The sequence below is a fragment of the Crocodylus siamensis genome, chromosome 1 (genome assembly GCF_052110815.1).
Source record: "Crocodylus siamensis isolate JL-2025a chromosome 1, ASM5211081v1, whole genome shotgun sequence".
NCBI lineage: Eukaryota > Metazoa > Chordata > Crocodylia > Crocodylidae > Crocodylus > Crocodylus siamensis.
Genome location: NC_143395.1, coordinates 1,273,226 through 1,286,101, shown reverse-complemented (window position 1 = coordinate 1,286,101; position 12,876 = coordinate 1,273,226). Strand labels below are relative to the sequence as shown.

General features: G+C 47.8%; 2 protein-coding genes across 6 annotated transcripts in view; one reads left to right on the top strand and one right to left on the bottom strand.

The window, feature by feature from the left end:
* FZD3 (frizzled class receptor 3) overlaps positions 1-10,750 on the bottom strand; it is a 98,883-nt gene extending 88,133 nt beyond the window's left edge. For 2 of the 3 annotated variants that reach the window (XM_090024994.1, XM_090024849.1), the window contains exons 1-2: positions 10,530-10,750; positions 2,719-3,266 (exon numbers count right to left, since the gene is read on the bottom strand). In XM_090024994.1, the coding sequence (XP_089881120.1) occupies positions 2,719-2,907 (189 nt within the window). In that variant the 5' untranslated portion in view covers positions 2,908-3,266; positions 10,530-10,750. The remainder of the gene's footprint in view (positions 1-2,718; positions 3,267-10,529) is intronic. The other variant, XM_090024906.1, reaches the window with a different exon arrangement.
* A 77-nt stretch (positions 10,751-10,827) lies between these two features.
* FBXO16 (F-box protein 16) overlaps positions 10,828-12,876 on the top strand; it is a 61,235-nt gene continuing 59,186 nt past the window's right edge. For 2 of the 3 annotated variants that reach the window (XM_090025305.1, XM_090025128.1), the window contains exon 1: positions 10,828-10,935. The gene's annotated coding sequence lies outside the window, so the exon portion shown is untranslated. The remainder of the gene's footprint in view (positions 10,936-12,876) is intronic. The other variant, XM_090025216.1, reaches the window with a different exon arrangement.

The following is a 12,876-nucleotide window of genomic DNA, read 5'->3' as shown; positions in this document are numbered from 1 at the left end:
TCAGAAACAGCTTGCTTTCGACCTATTAGAGGCCAAACCAGGGCTCCAAGGCCCTGTTTACATAAAAATCTGATCAACACAGGGCTGTGCCAAAAGGCCAATATGAAGGTTCGTTTGGGTTGAAGTCTCCAAATTAGTTCTTCCCAGCAACTCCTACAATAGCATTAATACTTTCCCCTTCAAGTGCACAAAATCAAATCAGTACAATTAAATTTAATTTAAAATTCAGGCAGCACAACCCTGTTGCAGACAACTGCTAGGAGAAATCTGCAGTCTAAATACATTGAGCACAGGCTGGAATGCCGGTGCTTCATTCCTCCAGTGATTAGAAAACTTCTCATTTCCAGCCTCAGTTTAATTTATGGCCAGAACTCATTTGGTTCCGGGCTAAAATTGGCCTTTAGCCCAATTAGCCCTTCATGAATCCTAACGCTTACTCCTCTAATGCAGTTATAAAAAATAGTCAGTCATATCCCCACTCAACCTTCGTTTAACTAGACTGAAAAATTCGGATTTTCCACATTATCCTGGTCTAAAAAATAATTTATTTTATTAAAATAAAAATACCAGTTAGTCTGGCATGATTTAACATCAGTAAAACGATGCTGTACTTCACCCCATTGGCCTCCAGGCCCTTAATTCTTTCCTTCAAAATTAGTTCCATGGTCTTGCATAGTGGCGAAGCCAAACTAAAAGGCCTGTAGTTGCCTAGATCAATGGTTCTCAACTTTTTCCGTACCACTTGTAAACATCGATGGGCAGTCCTGGCCCTGTGTTCCTCACTCCTGACCCACTGCCCCCACTCCCAGGCCCCCAGTGTGTGGAGTAGGGGGTAGGTGTGTGGGGCAGGGAGGGTCAAGCATCCCCTTGCAGGCTGGAACTCTGATAGCCTGCAAGGGGCAAGCCATTTTTCCCCATGTTTTTCTCCTTTGAAGGAGAATCCATTTTTGAAGTCTTTCATGACCCTTTCATATACTCTTGTGACCCACTTTTGGGTCACAACACACAGGTTGAGAAATGCTAGCCTAGATCAGTGGTCTCCAAAGTTTTTTGATCGCGCACTCCTATCAGTAAAAAATTTTTGAGCACGCACCCCTATCAGTAAAAAAATGTTGAGCACACACCCCATTATATGTGTATTTATTTATAAATTATATAATGGTACAAAAAACCTTTTTGCTCTCACTAAAAAAAAATTATTATTTTCTTCCCACACCCCAATGGATAGGTTGTCTACTTAATAATATTTTGAGCGACCTCAGCCTCACTTGGGATGCAAATTCCAGATATCTTTGCATCCTTGACTTAAAGGAGTCCCAGGACCCCCTTCATTCAAATCTTTGGAGTTTACAACCCTTTTAACTTTATGCACTATGGTTTCATTAACTCTCAGTCTGTGTTTTGGAAATCAAAAAAAAAAAAATGTTAGGTTTATCCTTCTCTTTAGTTTTAAAAACTAAATTAGTTTGTGATTACTTGTCAAAGTTATTACCTCTAGCTTGTACGCTGGTAGCTAGCATACCTGTAGCTCATATGCTGGTAGCAAGACAATATGTTGGTTGAGGAGATGTATATAAATGTGAATTTTGTAGGTCTGACAACTACTCTGAGAAGAACTCAGTTAGGTATTACATCCAGGAATAGCTAGGCCCTACCACTGTTAGCAACATTTGTTCTTTAATTTATATCTGGGAAGCTAATATCCCCTGTAATCATGTAATTCTCCATTAATATTTCTCTCTCTAGTCATATCTGAGAGATCTCTAGCCTTATTCAATTAACACCTTAGGGAAGCAAATGCACACATTTTTCAAGCATAAGAAAAGGCATTCAAGGTTAAGATTGTCTGGTTTCATTTGGCTGGAGTAAGTCTGTTGGGTGCGTCAGTAAACTCTTCCCTAGAAAAGTGGGGGAAGCCTTGGTCTTCTCTATTTATGAAACAACGTTGTTGTTATGACCAACTTTGATTCAAGTCAAATAAAATCTATTTAATTTTCAAGTAGTTCCGGATGAGCCAACATCTTTATTTAAACAAACAAACAAACAAACCAACAAAACTCAAGCCAGAAGCATGTTCTGTTCTCATTCTATACGTCAGTTTGCCTGCCTGAATCTTGAACTCCAAGTCTAAGCAGCCTAACTAAATGCTTAGCCAGCTAGCAAATATTCTTGTAACCTGGGAAAGCAACAGTATTAGGTTGCTAAGGCAGCCATTTGCATAAGATTTTTTCTATAACAAGACTGAGACAAAGGCAAATAATCTGTAATAACAACTCAGAAAGGCAAAATAATAAATCAGCCACCGAAGGCACACTTTTTGGAACCAAGATTTCAAGGTTATTTTGTGTCACTGTGTAAGTTAAAGCACTTCACAAAAAACAGTTATTTATTTAATAGCCTGCATTTTCCTGACATAATATTCAAATCATGTACTCTAGATTTGCTTAAATATTTAAACTCTAAACATTTTAGAACATTAGAAAATAAATACAACTGTTCACATTCTCTCATATATTTAACCATACATGGATGTGGAATAACTGTATTACTTCTATGCAAAACAGCATCCATGTAGCTTGTGCCTTAGAAGGACACTACGATGACAGAATAAATAACCTACACAGAACTATATTCCTCCATAATTCCTAGCTGCTAAGAATTATTTAGTGGTCAATTAAATGCCCACTACACACATTTTTGAAGTAGATAAATTCTCACCTCCATTGCTAATGCTGCCGTCTGCTGGTCATAATGGTTCAGAAGATTAGGCATAAAGGTGGTATTGTATGGCAGGTCTTGACACATCCTCAAGATGATAGGCTCACAAGAAAATAAACTGTGCCCACCTGTGTGCCCCACCAAAACATCCAGAAGCCAGAGAGAACAGAACACCAAGCAAACAGCCATCCTTCCACAATGCGAATGGAGGCCAGTTGCTGAGGCCCGTCAGATTATTAACTAAACATTTTCAGGTAGACATGCACCTGCAGGATTGGCTTTAAATGTCAGGAGTTTCATTCTTTGATTGAGGTTCTTCAAAGACCGGAATACTCTCTGTACTGAACGAATTCTGCTTGGCCAGTCCAGCCAAAAGTGTGTGTTTTTAAGATATAGGAGAGAGACATCATTTTCTCTTCTCTTTCCTTTTTCACATTATTATGCACTGTGCATTAGGTTAAGGTGGTAAGTTGATTAGCCACATTCCCACACAATAGACTCCATCCTTGTAGCATAGCAGCTGATATAGTCTCTTCTTACTAAACAGCCTAAAACAAAAAGAAAAACACAAGTTAAAATCCTTCCAGTTTAGGATCTCAAAATTGAAAAATAGAGGCCATTAACAGAGAATGAGGATGTCAGAAAAAGAAACTGCCTTAAGTATAAGTGTGAGAGCCAAGTAATTACACTCAGGGACCTACAATAAATTTTAAGAGAGAAACGTGAACCAAAAGTAGGGAATAGAATGGGTTGAGCACTATGAAAATTCTTCATTTTGCCTAGAGGGAAGGATGGGAAAGGAGTCTCTCTTTCAGCATAATCAGTCTTTAAAAATTTCAGCTGAAAAATAGTAAGAGAACATTAAAATTAGACTTTAGTTTTTTCAACAGTCTATCACAGATGAAGTATCTCTGGGAGCATCTGTTCTTATACTGCCTTTCATACATGATTGCATACTACTACTTTTTTAAAACAAATCACTTCACCCATCTTTGATACACAAGTCACAGCTTGCAGTACCGATAAGTGCTATTCTGTCAAAAAAAAAAAAAATCACTAACAAGCAAAAGATAAAGTGTCAGCAGTGATTCCCAGATCACTGATGTGTCAAAACAAGCATTTAGAGCAAGACTAAATGCTCATACTTTTTTGTTGTTTCTATATGAGCTAGAGGGTCACTCAAACAGGCTATCTTTTGAAATATTAAAAGTTAACGAAGGAATTACTTCGTAGTCAGGTAATCTAACTGCAGTAAAAGTAGTCACTCCAGAGTTGCTTGGATCAGCTACTTGTTTTCAGATCAGTTTAACTGGCCTTCCCAACTCATCAGGAATGCTCTGTACTCCTTCAAGTGAGCCAATGAGAACAGGCGAGTGAGCAGAGAAGTAAGGAGCATGTATAGCAAGAAAGGTTTTGGGAGACAGGCGCTTTGGTGGAGCTTAGCAAGGGGATGAGGAAGGTAGGAGAGCATTTGCTCCCATCAGCTCACTTAGTATTATGGTTCACTTAGTATTATGGCTTGTGTTCCTCAGCACATGGCGCAGCAGCAGAGGAGCCAAATTTTCTGAGGCATCAGCATATCACCTAAAGCAGTGGTGGGCAAAATATGACCTGTGGGCCAGATCTGGCCAGGGCTGCTCCTGCGGTGCTCTGCAGGGGGCTGAGCCCCGCCTACTCCCTGCTCCAAGGCAGCCTGCCCTTGGCTCCCACCCCCGCCTGCTGATGGCACCACTCTGGCCAGAGCGCACCCTCCCTAGCTACTGCTCAGCTCCCCTCTGCCTCATTGCTCTAGGTGGGGGTGGGGATGAAGCTTCATTCTGGCTGCCTTCTACCCACTCTGCCCACCCAGTGCAATGAGCAACCACCTGTAGGCAACTTAGTGGGTGGAAGGTGGCTGAGAGCTGCAGCTCTGTGCACTAGGGCAAAAGCCGGTCCCCCCCAACCTGGAGCAGCAAACAGGAGCAGGAAGAGGATAAGGAGCCACTGGAGTTGGGGGAGGCCAAGCAGCACCCGGGTGGGCTACAGCAGCAGCAAGAGCAGCCCTGCCAGGAAGCTGTGTTTACCGGCTGGAGCCAAGGAGGCACCACTGGAGGGCATGGGTAGAAATGCAGTGCAGGCTGCCCCATGTGGGTCTCAGCCCCATATGGAGTGCTGCAGGATCAGCCATGGGCTGGATTGGGGGGCACAGATCATACCTGCACCGACCCAGTGAGCTGCATGCGTCCCCTACCTCCCTTTCTACCCTGCCAGCGGGCAGGCAGCCCCCCGCATACACATGCACATCCTCTGCCCCACCCCTCCACACACAAAATAAACAAGAATAAGACTTTATTTTATTATGCAATTGCCTCTATATATACTACTGAAAGAAAAATATAAATCAGGACAACATTTTTTTTTAAATACAATTTAAATGTTATAGTAGATGTTTTGATTTTTAGTATGATTTGTTTTTTATCTATAATTTGTTAAAATTATATCTTCTGAAAGATGAGTTCTGGTGACCTGTCAAGTGCTCCACACACAAGTGGCCCTCAGCCAAAATAATTGCTTAGTCTCGGTGCAGCATGTCATTTAAGTAGTGCTGCTACCTCACTGTGCCAGCCAACCAAGGCAGTAACATCAAGAAAATGCTTCAAATTTTCACTGTCTAGGCCAAGAGTGTGTAACCTTTTGGCTGGACGGGGTAAATGAATGGCATGAGGGTGCCCTTCAGGCTAGGATTGGGGCCCCAGGACCCTGCACTGCCTGTCTGACCCCATATGCTGGAATTGGGGCCTGCCCCACCCTGCACACTGGATCTAGTGTGCAGGGCCACAGCTTAGATGAGAAGGTGCTGAGGGCCAGATCTGGTCTAGGCACTGGCACTAGACTTTCCATAGACAAGGTCACTCACCATGGGCAGCTCCGGGATTTGTGAAGGGGTGTAGGAGCAGCAACTGAGGCCTGCAGGGTTGGCTGGACCCTGGCTCCTAACTCACTCCCCCTGCAAGGGTGAGCAGACCATAGGAGCAGCAGCAGGAATCCTTCTTTTTTCAGTTCTTCAATCAGGTAAGAATCTTCCCTGCCACCACCCCTCTCCTCTGGGCTCAGCAGCACATCCCCTCCTGTCCCACTGTCCCCAGACGACCCCAAGGTAGGGGAGACTCCAGGGCAACTCCAGCCCCACTCAGGAGTTGGACAGGAGCAAGGCTGCACATGGAGCCAAGCTCCCCACAGACAGCAGTGGTGATGGCAGCAACAGTGGGAGGGTTGTATGCCCTCACTACACTCCTGCTCCCTGGCTGGAAGGAAAAAGCTGCTGCTGACTAGAGCAGACAGGAACAGCTCTGGAGCCTGCTACTACTTTTGGCACCCCAAGACCCAATCTGGTCTGTGGACCATCCATCCACTCTATTCACATGGCGTGCGGGGCCAAAAGGTTGAACAACACTGCTCTAGAGTAAAAATCTTCAAAACCCCTGACAAGCCCCATGTGCTGGGATCAGACACCTGATATAGTATGCAGGGCCCAGGGCTCCCCACAAATCTGGAGATTTGGCAGCAGGGAAGCACTGCCTCCCTCTCCCCTGCCACCATATTTTCTGACCCATAAAGAGCCCCTTGGCTGGATGACATGGATCAGGGGTTAAGCACCCCTCTTCTACACAGGAAAATGATTAATCAAATCAGACTGCATAGCCCAAATCAGAGAGACTGATACCTGGTTCTGATCAATCAGTAAATAAGAGGGTAGATCTACCAAGTGCATATGGTCACCACGAGGAAGTAATTCCTTACCAAGTTATGTTACCTATCCAGCCACACCCGACAACCTTTACTGAAGCTCAAATAGCCCGGAAAAACCAATCTCTTCTTGGTCGGCAACGTTATTATGAGTGCTTTCAATGCTCCCCACAAACCACCACAGATTCCTTAAAAAACACAAGTCATGTTCTTAGTCTTCAGAAAGACATCACATAAATACCGCTACCTTAGTTCACACCTGCACAAAATTCATCAAAAGACACTAATCTCTCAGCACCAGGAATATGCAAAAAATCAGACAATATCCTGGATGTCTCCAAGTTATGAACTGAGTGTTCGTGTAGCCGCAATGGTCCAGAAAGATACAAGAGAGAAGAGTTTTGTTTGCGATTATCTTATTGGACCCACCATACAGTTAAGAAGCTTCTGGGTACAAAGTGCCCTTCTTCCATGAAAGAAAGGCTTGTCCAAAACCTCTTTCAACTATATAGTAGGTCCAACAAAAGTCCTCTCTCACACCACCACCCTCCTTGCTTCTTATATTTAGGAACCCAAGAAATTACCAGAAATGCCCTGCCAGTACTAAATTTAAACTTGCTTCTAGCCAACCATCAGAGGAAAGATGTATATCCCCCCACTGGATCTCCCTGAGGCATGAATAGAAATGTAAAGAAAAAAATTGTTTTGAAAAGTCAAACCAGGTGGTTTCATAATTTCCAAAACATTTAGTCTTTTTGGGCTAACCTGACAAGGGTACTTGGGTGATAATCACAAAAACTACTAGGGGTGCACCAACAGATATTTTTTGGGCCAATACCAATGGCCGATTTTTAATGAGCCATATCAGCCGATACTAATCCGATTGCTGACATGCGGCCCAGCAATCAAATCAGTATGTGGGTGGGCAGCAGCAATGCTGCTATGGGGAGGGGGCGGGGGCTATGGTAAATTTTGGGGTTGCTGCAGCCCACCCTGTAACCCCACTTCCCAACGTCGCCACTGCCCGCCCCGAGGGCAGCCCTGGTCCAACCCTGCCACCAGGAAGAGGCTGGCACCACCCCTGGCCCAAGCCTGCAGTGGCAGCCCGCTCTTGCCCTCACATAGATGCAGGGGGCAAATGCCGCCCATGCTCTCGCTTGCGGTTCCATCCCGTGCCCTGCCCCACCTGTGCAGCACCTGCCCCTGCCCCTCTCCCTCTTTCACCGCGGGGGTCTCAGTCTGCCCCCCACCCTTTTCCCTGCAACAGACTTACCAGCTGGACACTGCTCTCCACGTTGCTGTGCTGCATTGTGACTGTACGCATGCACGCAGCATTTATCAGTGACATTACCAGCCAAAAAAAGCTAAAAGCCGATAATGTCAATTTTCCTTTTATTGGTGCCGATATGATATAGGACTGATGTATCAGTGCACAGCACCTCTAAAAATTACTGACAAAGAGGGTGTGCCTACATCTCCTTTTATAGGTTTAAATTCTATCTCTACTTCAGAACAGGAATTTTACCCAAGGTTTCCCTCCTTACAGGACAGCACCTTCACTTGTGACTGCAGGTCTATAGAAACACAGAAAATGCGGGTTGGAAGGGAGCTCAGGAAGTCACATCTAGTCCAACCCCCTGCTCAACACAGGACCAGCTCCAACTACATCATCCCAGCCAGGGCTTTGTCTAGCGGGCTATGGAGTATGTTGGGATCAGTTTCAGTTAGAAACATTCCACTTGGAACAATACATTTCAATATTCACTAGGTAGGTAAGAAGATATGAACCCAGATCTCTCAAATTCCAGAAGAGTGTCCTGACCACTGGGCTATAACTCATGGTATGGAAGGACACATCACCACCTCCTCACTTTTGCAAGCAGCATTACAGTAGCATTGTGAATCTAGATGCTTGTCTTTATTAAGAATACCTTTAAAAAAAATGAAGTGATCCATTTTGGGCTAAATGGAATATTTCATTCAACCCAAAATGACTGTTTTCAAATGTCACCAAAAAATGCTGTCAAGTCCAGCACAAATGCAAGTTCTATGCAATTTTTCAACTGGACCATCAAACCAACATACATCAATCAGTCACTGTCACAGGACCACAACTGCTTCACTGGATCTGCTCCAAGGTCCATTCTAGTCCAGTGTCCCATTTCCAACAGTGTTCAGCACCAGATACTTTAGATTTCTTGTTCTACCAGATACCTTGTTCTAAACTTTAGAACAAGGTTAAAAGCCCTGCAGTAGACAGATATGGGATAACCTTCCCTCACATTAGGTCTCAGCCTGATCCCTAAGAGTTAGATTGGTTTAAACTGCGAGGCACAAAGATTAGGGAAATCCAGTGTCTGATTCCTTAAAAAAAAAAACACTGCAGAAACTCATCATAAAAAGCTTTCCCACCATAGCAACAACTCTCAGAATACCAACACCCCCAAAAGCCAAACCCCCTGAACACTTGCTGTGCAGCTCGCTTCAAAATATATTTATATGCAAGTCTGTTCATTCAAGCAGTTTTACCTTGAAAATGGAGTTAAAAATTCCATTAAGTCCCCTTGAGACCCCATCATTTCTTTCTTATATGCAGAGTGCACAGATATTGCTGCTGACACCACACCATTAAACACTAAACATTTGCAAGAGCTCAAGAGAAGAAAGGTTCCATCACATTAGTAATAACCTCAAATGTCTAATACCCTTCCAAAGGAAAATGCCTAAGTAAAATGAAGAGAACATAAGGGTTGTAATGCAGAGAAGGGCCAACTATCCTGCTATACTTCAGTTTTATGTTGTGAGAGTTTAGCTACAATCAGGAGTCAAATTATATCATGATATTCATTTGTGTAAACAAGCATATGCAATAACATGCAATTTCTGGTTTCCTGGAGGTAGCATTTCTTCCTGCACACTTGTAATTATTTTTGTTCCTTATAAAGCCTATTAAAAATACACACATTTATACTTTATATCACAGGGACATATGTATCACCATAACATTGAAGGAATACCAACCCCCCTACTAAATCAGACTGTGGACCAGGGATCAGTAAGCTGACCGGTGTCATTGTAAACTTCCAGATGCTAATTATAACTACAGAACCCAATTTACCCCTTAGACTAAATGACAGTATTATTGCCTTCATGTCAGGATGCTAGTCAGGGAATACCTCCTGTATGTAAAAAAGTTTTATCAAAGAGGCTTTAACAGTGCAGGATGAGCCTAGCAGAGGAAGGGGGACCGCACACAGCGGGGCGGGGCGGGAGTGAGGGGCCTGTAACACAGTAGGTGCAGCAACAGATTAAGGGTCTGGCTGCTGCTGCCTGCCCTCTTGCTCCCGGTTCCTGTCCCAGCCCCGACGGAGGAAGAACCCGCGTACCAGGCAGCCCCAGACGTGCACGGGGCTTCCTCAAATCCAATCCCTGCCAGACAGATGGGGAACAGCATGCATCCCCCTGCCCGCCAGTGGGAGGGAAGCAGGTGGGCTGCATGGCCCACAGCCCCTCCTGCCACGCTGAGAAGGGGGAAGGAGTGACCAAACTGCACTGCGACAGGGCACTGAGCCTTCCTCACCCCCGAGATGGGCACAAAGGGGAGATGCAGAGCATCATACCGCACTGCTCAGCACACACACTGTGCACTCTCTTTGCAGACAGCCACAAAACACCCACACACACTGCTTCCCCCACGCGCATTTCCCAATACAGGCACCGCTCCCCGGGCAGCCGGAGACCAAATCACATTAGGAGTGGAGGAGAACTACTGCATGCTGCAGTGACACAGACAGATGGCCAGAGCCACAGATGCGCACTGCCCCCCATACACCACTACAACATCCCCTCCACACACACACACACACACACACCCGCGGGCAGCTGGGGGACCACACTGTATTGCACTTAGGGGCATGCCGGATAAAAGCCAGACACTCCCCCCATATAACGGGGGGGGGGGGACTTTCAAGCTAGTGCCAGGCGCCTCGAATCACCGCATCCTGCAACTACACCACAGGGGGCAACAGCCACGCGCGCACGCTGCGCTCCGCCCACACGCCCCCTCCACACACACGCACACGCACCTGCTCTCGCCCTCCGAGCCGCCACACGCCCCCGCTGGCGGGGCGGGGCGGGGCGAGGGGGGGCCCGTGGGCCGCGGTGACAGGCGCGGAGGGGTCCGGCCCCGCGCTCACCTGGCAGCCGGCCCCGCTGCTCCTCCTCAGGCGGCGGCGGCGGCTCCTCCTCGCGAGCCAACGGCTGCCACCAACTGCCGCCGCGGCCCCGCCCCTTCGAACGGCCGCGGCCCCGCCTCCCCCCGCGTCGCTCCGCCCGTCCCTTCCCACCAATCAGCAACGGCTCAGCCAGTCGCTAGGTCGATGCCGACGCAGCCGCTCGTCGCCGGGCTCGGATTGGCCGCCGCGGTTGCCATGGCGAAGGGCGCACACGACGCTGGGAGACGCCGGGCCGCGCGGGGCGGAGGGAGCGCAGGTGAGCGGGGGAGGGGGGCAGGGCACCTAGGGGTGCTCCATCCTTACGTGCGTGCACGCTTGTGTGTAGGGGTGTGCGTGCATGCGCGTGTGCAGGAGTGGTGTGCGTGCACACGCGTGTGTTGGGGTGTGTGTTGGTGTGGGGGTGCGTCTCCTCCTGAGGTCCCTTCCACCCCCGCTGCCTGTGACTGTGTGATGTACAGGAAGTATGAAGGGTGCTCAGGAGTGTATCCCGGGGGCGGTCCTGAGCTCCCCGCACACCCGGTTGCCGCGCTGCGTGTCACTGCCGTCCTCCTCCCGCATACTCCGCTCCCACAAACAGTTCGGTGTAAATCGCACGGTTTAACACGTGAGCAAAGGCGGGTCCTGGGGGGCAGTTTAAAGGAAGCTAAGATCTGTGGGCCAAGTGATCGCAGCCGACGTAAATAAGGTCACCCCAGGTGACAGGCTGGGGCTCCGTTCACCAGGACATCGGTACCTCAGAGACGTGAGTGGGGGTGCACAAGTGTGAGCCTGGACTGTTCAAACCCCCCCATGCAAAGGCACCGACTGGTGTGGGAGCCTGGGACGTGCCTCAGGTGTGCAGATGGATAGTGAGGGCCCGGAGACCTCACCGCCTGGTAGCGAGTGTATCCGTGGCCTCTGCTCTAGGTAGCGGCTGTCGGTAATGGTGCCTGAGTGCTAATATCCCTATAAATCCGTGTATAGTGCAGAGGAACTTGCTTTGGTTTCTCTTGTAGCTCTCCAGATAAAATAAAAGCCCCCAGATATGTATGTCACAAGATTTCATGAGACAAAGCTCACTTCTAACAGCCTCTGATGAAGTGTCAGCTCAAGAAAGCTTGTGTGATAGCTATCTATCTAGCTGACACATATATATGTGTATGTGTATGTGTGTGTGTGTGTGTGTATTTCACAAGCTTTTGTGAGCTGAGACTCATGAAATGTAGACACGCAGACACACACACACACTTTAATTTGCTGATGACACTAAGATGTGGGGGGATGTGGGCACGCTAGAAGGGAGGAATAGGCTGCAATCAGACCTAGACAGGTTACAGGGGTGGGCGGATGAGAACAGGATGGGATTCAACACCGACAAGTGCAAAGTGCTGCACCTGGGGAGGAACAACCAGCACCATACCTACAGGCTGGGGAACTCCTTCTCGGCAGGGCAGAGGCAGAAAAGGATCTTGGAGTCATCACTGATGCCAAGATGAACGTGGGCCGGCAGTGTGGGGACGCGGTCAGGAAGGCCAACCACACCTTGTCCTGTATCCACAGATGCATCTCGAGCAGATCCAGGGAGGTGATCCTCCCCCTCTGTGCGGCACTGGTCAGGCCACAGCTGGAGTACTGCGTCCAGTTCTGGGCGCCGCACTTCAGGAGGGATGTGGACAGCATGGAGAGGGTCCAGAGGAGGCCACTCGCATGATCGGGGGCAGCAGGGCAGGCCCTACGAGGAGAGGCGACGGGACCTGAACCTGTTCAGCCTCCACAAGAGAAGGCCGAGCGGGGATCTAGTGGCCTGCTACAAACTAGTCAGGGGGGACCAGCAGGCACTGGGAGAGTCCCTGTTCCCCCGAGCACCGCCAGGAGTGACTAGAAATAACGGTCACAAGCTGGCAGGGGGTGGATTTAGGCTAGATATCAGGAGGCGCGACTTCACGGTCAGGGCGGCTAGGATCTGGAACCAACTTCCAAGAGAAGTGGTGTTGGCTCCTGCCCTGGGGGGCTTTAGAGGAGGTTAGATGAACACCTTGCTGGGGTCGTTTGATCCCAGTACTCTTTCCTGCCATGGCAGGGGGGTCGGACTAGATGATCTACTCGGGTCCCTTCCAACCCTAGAAACTATGAAACTATGAAACTTTGGGCTAGGTCAGTAAGGTGCAAATCTGCCCTGCCTTATACAACACAACCCCGGGATTTCACAGTGTTAAAA